The 15,126-nt window shown below is 51.4% G+C and overlaps 1 protein-coding gene across 2 annotated transcripts in view; it reads right to left on the bottom strand.

Annotated features, from left to right (window-relative positions):
• Nucleotides 1-2,282: 2,282 nt before the first annotated feature.
• The window catches only part of ABHD12 (abhydrolase domain containing 12, lysophospholipase), an 85,616-nt gene continuing 72,772 nt past the window's right edge, over nucleotides 2,283-15,126 (bottom strand). For both annotated transcript variants that reach the window (XM_042981020.1, XM_042981021.1), the window contains exons 6-13: nucleotides 13,046-13,091; nucleotides 10,608-10,737; nucleotides 9,485-9,522; nucleotides 8,934-9,013; nucleotides 7,831-7,913; nucleotides 5,426-5,504; nucleotides 4,131-4,258; nucleotides 2,283-2,967 (exon numbers count right to left, since the gene is read on the bottom strand). In XM_042981020.1, the coding sequence (XP_042836954.1) occupies nucleotides 2,928-2,967; nucleotides 4,131-4,258; nucleotides 5,426-5,504; nucleotides 7,831-7,913; nucleotides 8,934-9,013; nucleotides 9,485-9,522; nucleotides 10,608-10,737; nucleotides 13,046-13,091 (624 nt within the window). In that variant the 3' untranslated portion in view covers nucleotides 2,283-2,927. The remainder of the gene's footprint in view (nucleotides 2,968-4,130; nucleotides 4,259-5,425; nucleotides 5,505-7,830; nucleotides 7,914-8,933; nucleotides 9,014-9,484; nucleotides 9,523-10,607; nucleotides 10,738-13,045; nucleotides 13,092-15,126) is intronic.

Below are 15,126 nucleotides of genomic sequence, written 5' to 3' on the forward strand. Positions count from 1 at the left end.
ACAGACCACATTCTCCTATCCCAGCTGTGAGTGGGACTTAAGAGTATGTGTGCTGAACTGCCAGCTCACAAAAGAATCGTCAAATCTGCTTCATAAACTTATCTGTGTGTTGGCATTTTGGGTGCAAATTGCATTGGTTCTTTTTGCACCTGTCTTCTGCCACCCACTCCTGGCCCTGGAAAGTGGAATGCTCCAAAAAACCAGAGCATTTCCCCCTAAATTGTGTAGCTGCAGGCTGAATCAAAGTCCAGGAGAGACATGAACTTGGGGTTGTTACACAAAGAACCTGAGAACTGCAGGCCACTGGGGCACCATGGGCCCTGCTGGGGTGGTCTTGGGTCTGGGGACATGCTTAGTTTTTTTTTGTTGTTTATTTTGAGAGAGAGTATGAGCAGGGGAGGGGCAGAGAGGGAGAGAGAATCCCAAGTAGGCTCCACTATGTCAGCGCAGAGCCCTACTCTGGGCTCGATCCCAGGAATCGTGAGATCATGAACTGAAACTGAAATCAAGAGCCACTCAACCTGAGACACCCAGGCACCCCCTGCATATTTTTTAAGTAGGCTCCTTGCCCAATGTAGGGCTTCAACTCAACGGCCCTGGGATCAAGAGTGGGATGCTCTACCGACTGAGCCAGCCAGGTGCCCCAGGACATGTGTATTAACTGCAAAATTTACAGCTGTGCATGTCTTGATCTTTTTTTTTTTCTTCAAGGATTGGTTTTGTAACCATCAGTGGTTACATCTGTCCTAGGCCATCATAGGTTTAGTTAATAGAAGCCAGCGGGTGGGGGTGCTTGGACCTGATTAGCTGACCCAATGGCCCAGCAACTGCCCCTCCAGTGCTTACTGCCTCTTTAGTGCTTTCTCCTCTTCACTCCACCTGTCAAAATACCAACACTTGTATTTTACTTCATATCCTATCCCCCAGCCCACCCCATGAAGATCTGAGGCAGCTCACACACACAAAATATTAAACAGGGTGAAGACTGGGTCTGAGACCACGTGCCAGCAGGTCACATCGTGTCACTGATGGAAGTGGGCTGGGAAGGCGGCTCTGTCTCAGGGCTTCCATGATAGAGCCAGTAGAGGGTGCCATGTCTGAGGAAGGGCTGTCAGGTCCAATGGGCACAATACGCAGAGCAGTTACACAGGAAGACACTACGGGATGGGGCCATGTGCCACAGCTCTGAGAGGTGCAAAACATGCACCCTGGGGATGGGTTGGTGTCTTGCAGGCAGTGCTCACACCCAAATTAGATGCCAGGAGTCAGCAGGGAACCCGTCCAATAAGAGAAAAATAAATATTCGGACATAAACTGACTTTAGGAGTCTGTTCACATTTCAACCTATTTAAGAACGGTGTGATTTCCCCAACATGAGAATCACTGTAGGCAGCTTGAAGGTGCTTCATTAAGAAGGTATAACGAGTGTTGACCTCTGGGCCCCCTAGCCTGCCCACAGCTGCTAACAATGGCCTATGACCTTGAAGAACAGGTAGACTGGTGAACAAGGTCCTCCATACCCCCCAGGGAATTTTTCAGCTGCCAAGACTAGACAGTCCCAGAGCCTTAGGACCTAGGAGAAAGTCCCACCATCAGAAGAATCGGGTCCCAGGTGGGTTTACATCCTCTGGTCTGGGTCATACCTCTGTACTTGCACAGCAGGGGTAGGACAGTCCCCTGTGGGGGCAGCTTGAAACCTTCTTTCTTCTTAAGCCATGAACCTTCTCACTCCCAGGTTACTGAGCCCAGACGTAAGAATCTGGCCCTTTACCAGCACCCAGTGGTGAGAAGCAGGATTTTTAGAGGGTGCCAGGTGGAGGCAGCAGAACTGCAGGGGACACTGGTTTGGCAAAAAAGCTGAATACCAAAAGAGCCACCCCCAGTGAATAATTGAGGTGGTGCTCATGGGCCAGAACTAGAAACCCTGCACTCCAGGGCCCCAAGTTCTTTCATGGACCCCTGCCAGGGGCTTGCTTGGGGTCTGTGGGTGAAACCCAAGAGCCTGCTGATCAATACCAGAATCCAGCAACCTTGCTAAGTGTGAGGTTGAAGAGAGCCTAAATTTTATGCCATCTAACTCATCTGGAGAAACAGTGACCCCATGAATACATCTTTCCCTGAGACAACACCACTCCTTGAGTTGACCTCTATCCACATCTGGAAGAAGGGAGAAAAGGAATGCCCAGGGTCCCTAGCCTTATAGAGCTGCACCTCCTCCCATGTGGCTGGCTCTCAGCATGGCCTGGGGGCAGCTGGAAACATCACCGAGAACACAACAAACAGACCACCACCACGATTTTATTCTTAAATAAATGCTCAGTCTAAGGCCAGGTTAGGCAGACAGGTGGGCAGAAAGCAGAGGAAGTGCAGGTCATGGGCACCTCCCCCACTCTGAGAGGTGGGGCCCGCCCAAAGAGGCAGGGATGGCCTATGTAGGCAAGCAGGGTGTTCCAGGTGGGAGGGGCCAGTCAAACCATTAGAGTCCATTCTGTGTGTGCCAGGAAGGGACAGATGAATCCATCTCCCCATAATCTCACCAATGGTGCTGGAAAGCTCAGCGTGGTCCCAATACCCCATGCTTCCTGCACTTGGCTCCCCATGCCCAGCTCAGGAAGTGTGGGATCAACCAGCTGGAGGCTGGCCTGCTCTGTCACTGTCTTCCCAACAAGAGCTCAGGTTGAATGGCAACAAGAGGGAGAGGGGATCACATGCCTGCAATCTGTGTTTTCCACAAGGATCCGTGCTCCCAGCCATCTGGGGCAGGTGCCTCAGGTCTGCCGGGGCCTCCTCTGCCTGCCCCAGCTGGCATCTAAGTCCTCTCTCCAGGGGCATCGAAGATGCTGGCACCCCCTGGGCTCCAGAATGCCAGGCTGCCAGAGCGAAGGAGAGGAGGGCAGAGGTCTTCATGCTCCTTTAGGCAGCAAGACTCAGTGCTGGCGCCCAGGTTCTGACTTCCCCAGGAATTCCCTAGACCAGGTGAGGACAACCATCAGCCAAACCCTGAGCCCACACCAGAGGTCCTGCCCCCTATGATCCTCAAAGGGCCCACCTGAGAAGGAGCCTGGAGGACCACCCCTACTCAGAAAGCCCGAGTTAAACAAACAGGTCACCAATGGCATTGGCTTGGTCAAATCCCAACCCTGTAGGATGAAGACCAGGTAACAGGCTACTATTCTTTGTTCTAAACTCTGAGCTATACTCTGGGCTAAATTTTCTGCATCATATTCCTTTTATGCTGGGGAAAATGACAACTCTAGAGCAAACCCACACACTCAGCTCACAGTCCCATCTCGGCAACCCAGGTCCATGATGCAGGAAATGGCAAACTGCTAAAGAAATGCAGCTTTGCCTCTGGACCTGCCAAGGCAGCCACAAGAGAGCTGAAGTGTGATGGGATAAAATTCAAGATGGCTGATTCAAATACTTCCATGCTCAGCTGCCCCAAGAAGGTGAATTCGCACCTGGGCCGGGAAGTGGACGGCTGCCTGCACCTTAGGTGGGAGGCAGGGAGGCTTGGCAGCACCTGCCTGAGTGATGGAATAGGTCCCAGCACAAAAGCCTGGGCTCCTGGGTGGGGCCAGGCTGTGTCCAGTCCACACTGCCCTTTGCCACCGCCTTGCCCTTCAGGCTTGGTCTCTGCACCCAGGCACAAGACGGTTGCCCATGGCCAAAGCCCATGCCCTGGCCCTGGACAGTGGCCATCATGATGCAGCCAGGAGCACAGCCTCCCTTCAAGAAGCAGCTGGGGACAAATAAGCTTTTGAGAGCTAGCCCAGAGTCTCCAAGTGCTGTGTGCACAGGGGCAGGACCTGACGGGTATGTGGGAAGGGACTGAGGCCTGACCTGCAGTGGCTGGGGTGCATGTCTACATGCTGGATGCTCCCCTGAGCATGGTGTCCATGCAGGCCGCACAGCCCATACCACAGGGAAATCACTGCCCTGTCTGATCATGGGAATGGTCCAGAAGGGAAGGGTGATAAACACTCAACCCCTCTCCATGGAGATGAAAGGCTCTTGAATCACAGTGACTCCTGGCCCCACTGAGGCAGCTTTAGAGGCTATGGCTGCTGCATGCCTGGCCTGAGCCGTCACCACCCAGGCGAGTTCCTGGTGAGGGGAGAATGCCTCACCTCAGTATCCGTGGGAGCTCAGGGCTCTTGTAGATATACTTGTGCCTGTAGCCGAGGTCTGAGTGGAAGGGAATAAACTGAACTTTGAAGTCTCGGAAGCTTCGAGATGGAGCAGCGATGTTGTAGAGCTGGGATGAGGAAGAGATGGGTCAGCACCCACAGATGGCAGCCCTGTGGGCAACCTGCCTGGTGGTCTCCCCACTATAGAGGCCAGTGAGTGGCTGCTGCCTCCAAAGAGCAACCCAAGCTCCCAGCAAATAGCACTGCTGCAGCCTGCATGGCCTGGCCCAGGGAAAGGGGTGCTAGCAGGAGCCCAGCCCAGCCTTGGCTCCTCGGCCTGACGTTTGAGACCCTCTGTCCTCATGCCTATCTCCCAGATGGCCTTTCCTCAGAGGGCGGCAAGGCGGATGAGCCCACATTATGGGAAGAGCTGCCTGCTGTGAAATGGTATGCTGGCCAGAGTGTCCGGAGAAGTCCCACTGGTGGAGGATGCTGGGCATCCACCTCAGACTTCACTGTGTGTCGGGGTCAAGGTCAGTCAGCAGGTTGGCTCACAATCCCTCCCACCCTGGAGACTGCTCGGCTCTGTGGGTCTGGGTATCTGCTGCTGGGCAGTCCTGTGTGCCTGCACTCTCTGAAGGGAGGGGACCTGGCCCTGCTGGAACTTGCTGGCACCCGGGCCTCACTCCCTCTAGGTTGCCCCTGTCCCTCACCATCACCATGCCAGGTGGTGCTCTCTCCATAGCACTCTCACTTACATATCTAGTGCTGCTTCCCGGCAGCAAAGGCAAAGCAAACACGGAGGCCCCACAACAGCATGGCATTTCTGTCATCAGTCCAATCCCAAAAACAAGAGAACAGACAAGAGGTCTGTATGAAGTCTACTGACTGAGACCCCCATGTTGGAGCCAAGGTGGGGCCACATCCTCCTCCTTGAGAGTTCTTTCCCTCCAGCCAACAACCAGTGAGTCCTCCTGCTGAATACCAGGTAGTGAAGTCCCTGTCACCCCAAGACCTCTGCACAGGGACCGGGAGCCATCTGCTTACTTCTCAGGTCTCCTCTGGCCATCACCAAATGTGCTGGTAAAGACGTTCACACCCTCAAACTTACCTTTGCTGATAAGGCATCAACTGTTGGCCTCCACCCCAATCCTGCTGACCTCCCTTGCTGTTCTCTTCCTCACAAGGGGCACCTGCCAGCAGCAGGACTCCCTCCACATCTGCCTAGGCCCAGCTGGCCCAAATGGGAGCCTGCTAGATGCCTGCCCACACCGGGGGTAGCACCTGACACCCACCTTTCTGCCGAGCTGGAAGGGCACAACTGGGTCGTCCTCAGCATGCAGGATGAGCAGGGAGCAGGAGATGTGCTTCACACTGTGGGAGGAGAAGGCACTAGACCAGGACCCTGGGAGTCTCTAGCCCTGCCTGTGGTTCAACAGCTACAATTCTGCTGGGCTTTTCACTAGAGAACTAAGTTGATTTCTCATATATCTCTACCAACATCTATTCAGTCAAGTCTAGAGATGGATTCACTCACCAAATCTGGCCCCTCCCTGTGTATTTTCTGAAAATTGAAAATAATTATTTTTGCCACTAGACATATTCTTTAAAAGTTACAAAACAGGGACGCCTGGGTGGCTCGGTCGGTTGAGTGTCTACTCTTGATTTTGGCTGAGGTCATGATCTCAGGGTCTCAGAAGCCTACTTAAGATCCTCTCCCCAACTCCCCACTTGCACATGAACACACACACTCTCTTTCTTAAACAAGTTACAAAACAGTATTTACATACCAAATAACTTAGGTGGTCCAGGAAATTTATTGCAAATGAATGCTACTAGCAATATGTTGGTAAAAAAGTCCATAACCTCTAACTTGTCTTTGTTGAAAAGGACATTTAAGGTACTCCTGAATGTTTACAAATAAATTAACATTTTCAATAGGTTCACATAATTCAAACCCTCCAATAAACCACATAATGGATGGGCTGTGGGACTGGATAGGCCCCGGAGTCTCTTGGCGGCCCCTCACTAAGCTCTCAGGTGAGCTGGTAGATATGGCACCCACCTGGTCCTGGTGGTTGCATTCTGATCTGGGGGCTCCATGAGGGCAGCACTGGGCAAGCCTGCCACCTGGCAGGACCTGGGCCAGGAGGCCTGACGCCCCACCAACGCCGAGCCCAGACAGCAAGTCTGCGCTTCTGCTAGTGGCACACCCGTATGCCCACTCTCCCCCTGTTCTGCTTCCAGGGAGGAGCATTTCTGGTGTGCAGGTGACACTGTGATAGTGGAATGGCTCATCTTTGCAGAATTTCCACAATAAGTAGTATGTCCTAACCTCTGCCCGCTCTGGGAAAGGCCTAGTTCCTATGCTGTCACCTTAGCAAGTATTTGGCAACCAAGCTGCCCAAGTGGGGGCTCCTGACTTCCAGTGGGTGAAGTAGTGCTGGCCCCCTAATGCTCAGCTGGGAGCGGGACCCAACACTCACTGTGGTGCTTGTTGTTGCGGTTTTAGAAGCAATCTTGCTTATTCAGATAACTCTTCTTTAAGTTCCTAAACAATAATATTTACAAACCAGCAGGTTTGGGGTTATGTTTGCTCAAATTTTAGTTTGTTCTATTTTTAGAACCAAAACACATAATTAAGGGGAAAAATATTCCATTTTTTCACATTCTGTTTCAAAGTGTAGACTTTAAATGCTAACTGAACATTTAGATAAGAATTTTTATCCTTTCCTTTTAATTTTTTTTGAAGAGATTAAAACCCATGAAATAAAGATATCACAAAGACAACATCAACAGAATCTGAACATTGTTCAAAGAAAGAATCCTTAACTAGAATTTTTAACTGTTGGTTGACCTAACAGAATTTTTTTTTAATCAAGTATTCTTTCTTATTTTTTTTAAGTTTATTCACTATTTTGAGAGAGAGACAGAGAGAGTGCAAGCAGGGAAGGGGCAGAGAGAGGAAGAGAGAGAGAATCCCAAGAAGGCTCCATGCTATCAGCACAGAGCCCCACTTGGGGCTTGATCTCACTAACCGTGAGGTCATGACCTGAGCCGAAACCAAGAATGTTTAACTGACTGAGCCACCCAGGTACCCTTAGAAACATTTTTTTTTAATGTTTTTTATTTATTTTTGAGAGAGAGGGAGACAGAGTGCGAGTGGGGGAGGAGCAGAGAGAGAGGAAGATACAGAATCTGAAGCAGGCTCCAGACTCTGAGCTGTCAGCAACAGAGACCGACATGGGGCTCAAACCCACAAACCATGAGATCATGACATGAGCTGAAGTCAGACACTTAACCGACTGAGCCACCCAGGCACCCTACCCTTAGAAATATTTTTAATAATGAACTTTGTAACATCTTTCTATAACCAAACATAAATCAAATGGGTGAGGCAGTCATTTTTTGAGTAACAGTTACTATTACTGCTTTAGAACCTGTCAGAAGTTCTGGTTTTGGCGGACTATTCACAAATAAAACAACTATGTGGGCATGTTGTCTTTCTATTGCTTTAAAGCCATAGTCTTCAAAACCCTTTCTCTAAGTTGCAGCTGTCAGCCTGACCTGCCCTTTATGAAGGTCAAATGGTTAGAGAAGAACCCCCAGTATTCAGAATTCCATCCTATTTAATTAAAGTGACTAGTCCTGGGGGTGCTTTTCTAAATTCAAAAATGAGGTTTTCTACTACAGTACTCACTTTTCATCATTAGCAAATTTAATTCCACTGCTTGTAATGGGGTCGAGGAAGAACCAGTCAAACCCAGGGAAGTATCGATATATCTGAAGGCGACATGGAAACAACGTGCAGAAGCATCAATTAAAACAGCCATGGAGAAGTCAAGGGTGTTGAGTGCCCAGGGGTCTCCTCTGCTTCTGAGCTGGCTGACCTGTTGCCCCACCAAAGCTGTGCTGGGGTCCCCTGCCACCCTTGTCCCTGGACCACAGACTCCCTTCTAGAAGGGCCCCTGGACTGGCCATAGTGGGGTTGCCCACAAAATGGGCTCCCACACCTCAGACCAGCAGTTGGGACTGGCTCAGAGACCATACTTCCCACAGACATCAGGGCCTCCACCCCTGGGAAAACAGGGACTCATGTAACTTGGGCGAAAGCAACATCAAAGAAGTAAGACTATATAGAGGACTCCTCTGGTCTGCAACAGAGCAGCATGAGGTCAGGTGGTAAGCCACCCCCTCCAACCCCCCCCCCCCCCCCAGAACACATGGTCAGCCAAGAAGCAGTGGGACAGAAGAGGACACAGAGAAGCCCCAGAGGATCCAAGGCCTTGATCCTGACAGGTAAGGAGGGCCTGATTCACTCTGGAATCCCCAGTAGGGTTTACCTGGGGCATCACCTGGAGACACGACTGGGAGAGCCTGGCAGCTTGCTGAGCACCATCCATGTGGACAGAGAGCAGGTGCACCCACCAGCTCCATGTCTGGGGAAGCAGCCAGGATAGCAGCTACTAGCCCGGGCTGGACCCCATGGGGCAAAGATGCCGGGTAGGCAAACCATGCCACAGAAACAAGGCCTCCTCAGGGTCCTGCTGCCCTTAGATGATCCAGCTGTAAACCCATCCTTCTCCCTGGCCGTAGAGTTTTAACATTCCCGGACAGCTCTGTAGTCAGGCCAGTGCCCCAAACTAAACAAGGATTAATTTTTAATAAAATCTATATTCATTAGAATATTTAAATCATATTTTATCATTATTTTCACTTTATACTTATTTACATAAAAGTTTCCTTTATAGTAATTATTTTAATAATGAAACTAGGCCAATTTTTAATAATATCTGTACTTGCCACTGAGAACGGATGGCTCTTAGCTTCTTCACGGATATTAGTGAATGGAGATTCCAATATAAGAGCATCGGGAGGCGTCTCTAGATAAATAAAACAAATAGGGAGCTCTGAGGTGAGCAAGAAGACCCCACGGGGGAACTATGGGAGGGACTGGACCATGGACCCCAGCTGCCCGCCCAGCCAGCCTGCATGGTTGGTGCTCGGGAAGTGCCCATGCAAGGGGCCCACACAGGGGACACTTGGGTGACCATGATTTGCTCCCCAAACCACACCTCCTAGAACTGTGTATCAGGAGCCCAACCCCTGAGGAGACTCTGCCAGCTACTTGAGAATCCATGGGGAAGGCAGGCCTGGTTCAGCTGAGGGTCTGCCCAGACCCCGGCCTCAACGCCCAGCCCACAGGACTCCGAGAAGACACCAAACGCTATTGCTGTGCCGCTCGTCCATCAGCACCCACCTCTCAAACATGCTGCCTGCCCTGCCCAGGCCCCAAGACCAGGAGGAGGCTGTGCCCACACAACCAGGACTCGAATTGACACACAAGCCCCTACCTCGCTCACAGAGGCGCCGCACCAGGTTTGTTGCCACTCTGAGAAGGGAGGAAGAAACAGTTCAGTTGTATGATGACAAAAGTTGTTTTAAAGGAGACTGTTCTAGTCTTGAAAGTGGCCAGAGAAGAGGTAGGATCTGTGAAGTGGTTGGTGGGGCTCCAGGGGTGGGGGAGGGTGTGGACAAAGATGCCCCAGGACTGTGGTAGGCCCTGCTGCCCCTGCCATCAGCCAAACCCTCTGACAAGGATGGCGATGAGAGCCCCCAGGGCTCTTGCTGTCCCATGCAGACAGCCACGGCAGGACTGCCTGCTCCTCACTCTGCCCAGGCTCCTCTCTGCAGGCACATGCTTCACTCTCCCCGGCACTTCCCAGCCCATAGAACCCACCCAACTGCAGCACACTGTCTGAGGTGAGAAGCAAGGGGACAAGGGGGCCACAGCCACTGCACCCAAAGGAAAGGCTGTTGGAAAGGGACAGCTGCTGAAGGTCTTGGGACTCTGGGCCTTGAGCGCAGTGCTCCTTTTAGAAACACTCTGGACCTTACATCAGCAGAAGCGGTTCAGGCGGCCCCAAATGGAATATTAAACTGCTTCTCGTCTTGGCAGATGTAGGAAGGAAAGCACCCACTGCTGCCTCCCCAAAGTTCTCTGGTAAGCCAAATACAGGCTAAATGCATGTCATCAAAGCCCTGGCACTCAGGCTTGCCAGCCAGCACCTTCCCTCCAAAGCCAGGAGATGCAGAGCTCGAGTGCATCCAGGACTCCAGCCCTGTCCCGTTCTGCTCTGAAGACCTCTCCCTGAGGCATACTTTTACGGCAAGTGTGCCCATCCTTCCTGCAGAGGGAGATGGCCACCCCACGACTGCCCATGTGTGTCTCAAGTCACTTGTTGGGTTGAGGAGTTAAAGTAGCTCAAACTCTTCATGGTCTTCTGTAGCTCAAACTCTTCATGGCCTTCTGTGGTGCTTGATCCCCTGCCCCACCATGGGAATGAGGGACAAGGCTTGCTGGGACTAAGGGTGTCATCGGATCCAGAAGCCACTAGGGCACTCTTTGAGAGATCAGGTAGTAAGTTGCCCTGTGAAAACCTGTTCCCCCAAGGCTCTATCATGCTGCAAACTCACCCAGTGCCTAGGGAATGACCCCAAATATATACAGGGTTGTCTCCACTTCTTGCTTTGATCCAGTCAAAAACATGGAGTGCGTCATACGTCATGCCTCGCTCCGATGGCGTTCCTACTGAGTCTCCCCACCCTGGATGGAGAGGAGCAGCAAGTGGAGGAAGTTAAACCCAGCTTGTGGAAACTCTTGAGGAGCAGGCTCATCCCTTTCTTTCTCAACAGGCAGCCCAGGGCAGTCTGGGGCAATGGAAGTCTCTGCTACCACAAACTATAGCCCCATGTGCAGGGTGTCTGGACAAGCCTGTTCCTACTTCTCCTACTTCCTCACAACCCCAGTTACAACCCCTAAACCCAAACAGCCATCCACACACTCTCATCCTAGTCCAGATGAACAACTGTAGACGGGGGCAGTCTGACACAGATTCCTGCGAGCAAAAAGGACAGCAACCTCCTCAATGCTCAGGGCTTGCTGGTGGCTGGCCCAAGATGAAAGGTCAGTGAGACCCCAGCCCACCCAGGAGCCTCTGTAGGACAGAGCATCCCAGGGGGTCCCTGGGCCCAGTTTGGACTCCATGCCACCTATAGCCCAGCTAAAGACAGATGTGGGAAGTCAGACCAGGGCGTGAGGGAGAGGGATGGATTCCAGGCTCAAGGCAACTCTGACCCAGAAAGGGAAGGGGCTCTTAGCATAGCAGAGGAAAGCTAACCATCTGTGCCCCCGGACTGTATCTTCCCCCAGGGCCCTCCCCCTGGGCTCTTGGAAAGGGCAAGTGCCACTGTCATTTCCAGCAACTCAGCAGTGAGTCATCATCAAATGATCTGAAAGCACCACAAGGCTCAGAAAAAGCCAGTTCTGCTGCATAAGCAAAACCCACAGTTCGTGTGTACATGCCACCTCCCCTGGGCATCCCAAATGCCAGATTAGGGAAAGGACTACGCAGGAGATAATGCCAGACTGAGAGGCTTAGGGCATGGATGGGAGGATGGGACCCAAGGACAGGGAAATGTGGAGACACAGACAGACAGAGACCAGGATAGGGAGACACAGTCAGAGGGTGGGCTTAGAAATGCAGAAACTCAGTGAGAACTGGAAAGAAGAAGTGCTACGAGGGATTTCACTTCCTGGTAGAAGCACAGGGAGATGAACAAGGACGAAGGCCACCCCTTCTCATCACCCTCAGTTCTCCAGCACTCAGCAAGAACAGAAAACCCTTTTTAGCATGGAGAAAAGGATAAGTGGGTGAACTACTTTCCAGATCCTTTATCTGCAGTTTTTCCCAGCCCAGAATTTTCATCATGATGGAACATTCTTCTGTGAAAGAATCATCCCTGTTTTAGGCAGAATAACGGCCCCCACAGAGGTCTGTGTCCTCATCCCTGGAGCCTATGAATATGTTAAATTATGTGGCAAGCAGGGGGACTGAGGATGCAGAAAGAATTCAGGCCACTGATCAGTGAACTGATGGGCAATTATCAGCTCACCCACATGGGTACAAAGTAATCACCAGGGTCTATATAACAAGTGAGAGAGAAAGACAAAAGACAGGGTCAGAGTGACCAGACCCAAGAGGCCATGAGTCAAAGAACAAGGACAGCTTCGAGAAACTGGAAAAGGCAAGGAATCTGATTCTCCCAGAACCTCCTAAAGGGACTGGCCCTGCCAACACCTGGTATTCAGCCCAGAGGCTAAAGATTTTGTACTTTTGACCTCCAGAACTGCAAGATAATAACTCTGTGCTGTTTCAAGACATCAAGTTTGTGGTAATTTGTTACAGAAGCAAGAAGAAACTAACACAACCCCCATATCCTCGCAGTGAGGGTATTGACACCGCTGCCCCACCCCACAAGATCAGGCTAAGCTGGCCAAGCAGCCCTTTGACTTCTGACCTCTGCTGTTGAGACTACAGGAGGCCTATACTTCTCCTAGTCAACACAAAGTATTTTCCTGGCTCATTAAGGTGCACACATCAAACTGTGGGTTTTCAATCTCTTCAGGGGCAAGCCCCCTGATTCATTCAAGAAAGAAAATATATTAAGGGGCAAGAAGAAGAATCTACCTTCTCCTAAGAGTTCTTTTTCCTGCTTTCAGAACTTCAGCAAGACAAGCTCTCCTGCCTATAAACTGTGTCTGCTGACCAGCTTTGGGGGGTTCTGAATCCAATAAAGAAGAAAAAAGACAGTATTTTCTACATTGAAAATGCTGCTGACAGAGGATATATGCTGGGGTTCCAGGCACCGGAGCCTCCACTTCAGGAAGGATGCCCTGCATCTGTGTGAAGGACACACATGGTCCCTCCACCACCTTTCCACATTTGCCATCACCACAGGTTGGGGCACCACAAGCTGCTAGCACTGTTTAAGCCTCTCAGGGTGATGCCTGCACAGCAGACCCTGAAGTGAGCACTGGGAGGGCCCAGACACGCACTTGCAAAAGAACTCACCTCTGTAGTCAAAGGTGACCACGTGGTAACCAAGGGAACTCAGCACCTGTAAAGTGAAAAATAAATATCTGGGCAACAAATCCATGCATCCTGGATCGAGGGCAACTTGCCTCCGACTAAACCCAGCCTAATTCAGTCTTAGTGCCCTGCACACAATGGGAGCTTAATAAAGACTGTTACCATGCTGCCCCATTCCCCATTATAAAACCCAGATGTCAACTGCTGCTACAGGACACGGGTGTGCCCTCTGCCTCAGGAATATAGGAAGAATGGCTCTCCCACAGGTGAGACTGCTAGAGTACCTCCACACTCACATGGGCTCACAGGGCAGACACCCAGAGACCAGAGACCCAGGGGGAGGGCCTCTATGGTGCAGAGACTGCATCTGGGATCCTGACTGCAACCTAGCATTTCTCAGACTTTAAGTTTCTGTTGAATTTTTCTGTTATAAGAACAAAATCCCTCCAGACTGTATGATCTCTTGCATTAGATAACTATTCACAGCCCTTGCCTGAGCCCTCCTGGAGTGTGCCCAGAGCCAAGTGAAAGCTGCCAGCCACAAACTTCCCCCAAATCACCCAAGGCGGTGTGCTCCTTTCTCCTTAGGCTGCCCCAGGGCGGCCTACAGCACTTCCTTCCAGCTCCACGCTGCCTGCCTAGCCTGCACCTCCAGGGTCACACCTGCTCCAGGTAAGAAGCCTTTCTGTGAATACAAACCTCAACTGGGGACCACAGCTCTGCAAGCACACCCCCTCTCTGACTTGATCCAATTCACTGTAGGAAACAAACCCACCAAGAGCCCATAACAGCCCCTGTCCTCGGTGTATGAGGGACAGAGCAGTGCCCACATGATACAGATATTCCTACACATCTGCATCTGTCCCTCTTTGCTGGGTTAGCCAATGCAGACATCCACCCATGTGAGGAGAGGACGTGGGAGATGGCGCGGTGAGGCCCTGGCACTCTGGAGTCAACTATACGTTTCAGGCTCTGAGACTCAAGCTTCTGAAGAAGACAAGCAGGCAGAAGTGAGGGTCTAAAAGCCTGCCTAGGAGACACACTGTCACCTCCCCCAGGTCGGCTGTGGGCCTCCTCCTTGGTGCACCTCCTGCAGAGGTGAGATTTCCATGTGGCAGAGCTCCTGACCCTGCAACTTGGCAGAAGTGTGGCTCCACTTCTGCTCTCAGTAGTACTTGTTTTATAGGAGAAACACAGCATTTAACAATTTCAAATGCCTTTAATATAATTGTCAATATCTGGCATCTGATTCCCAAAGTTCATTCATTCTGCTTTTGGAAGCTCTCCCTAGAGGCAGCATTATAGGGAAGCACTCCATGGTAATGGCTTCTGTGAAGGCAGTGTTGGAAAGGCCAATGCTGATCAACTCTCACAAGTACTGGAGGGACTCACTTGTGTTCATGTCTCCTAGGAAGAGCAGTGGGAAACATTTAGGTGATGTTCTCTCCTTCCTATACCATATGGACACCGCTCTGCGCATCATACACACTTTGTATTTTGCTTTGCTTGTTTTACACCAAGTACCCCACTGCCCGTCATCACACTGAGGACCCCACTCCGCCCATCATCCACATTGTGGACCCCACTTTGCCCGTCATCACACTGTGGACCCTAGTCCACCCATCATCCACAATGTAGACCCCATTCTTCCCACTATCACACTGAGGACCCCACTCTGTCCGTCATCCATACTGTGGACCCCACTCTGCCCATCATCCACACTGTGGACCCCATTCCGCCCATCATCCACACTGTGGACCCCACTCCACCCGTCATCCACATTACAGACCCCACTCCACCCATCGTCACACTGTGGACCCCACTTCACACATCATCACACTGTGGACCCCACTCCACCCGTCATCCACATTGTGGACCCCATTCTTCCCATTATCACACTGAGGACCCCATTCTGCCCATCATCCACACTGTGGACCCCACTTGTCCATCGTCACACAGTGGACCCCACTCTGTCCATCATCACACTGTGGACCCCACTTTGCCCGTCATCACACTATGGACCCCACTCTGCCCATCATCACACTGTGGACCCCTACTCTGCC

This window comes from Panthera tigris, chromosome A3 (assembly GCF_018350195.1).
Source record: "Panthera tigris isolate Pti1 chromosome A3, P.tigris_Pti1_mat1.1, whole genome shotgun sequence".
In the NCBI taxonomy this organism is placed as follows: Eukaryota; Metazoa; Chordata; class Mammalia; order Carnivora; family Felidae; genus Panthera; species Panthera tigris.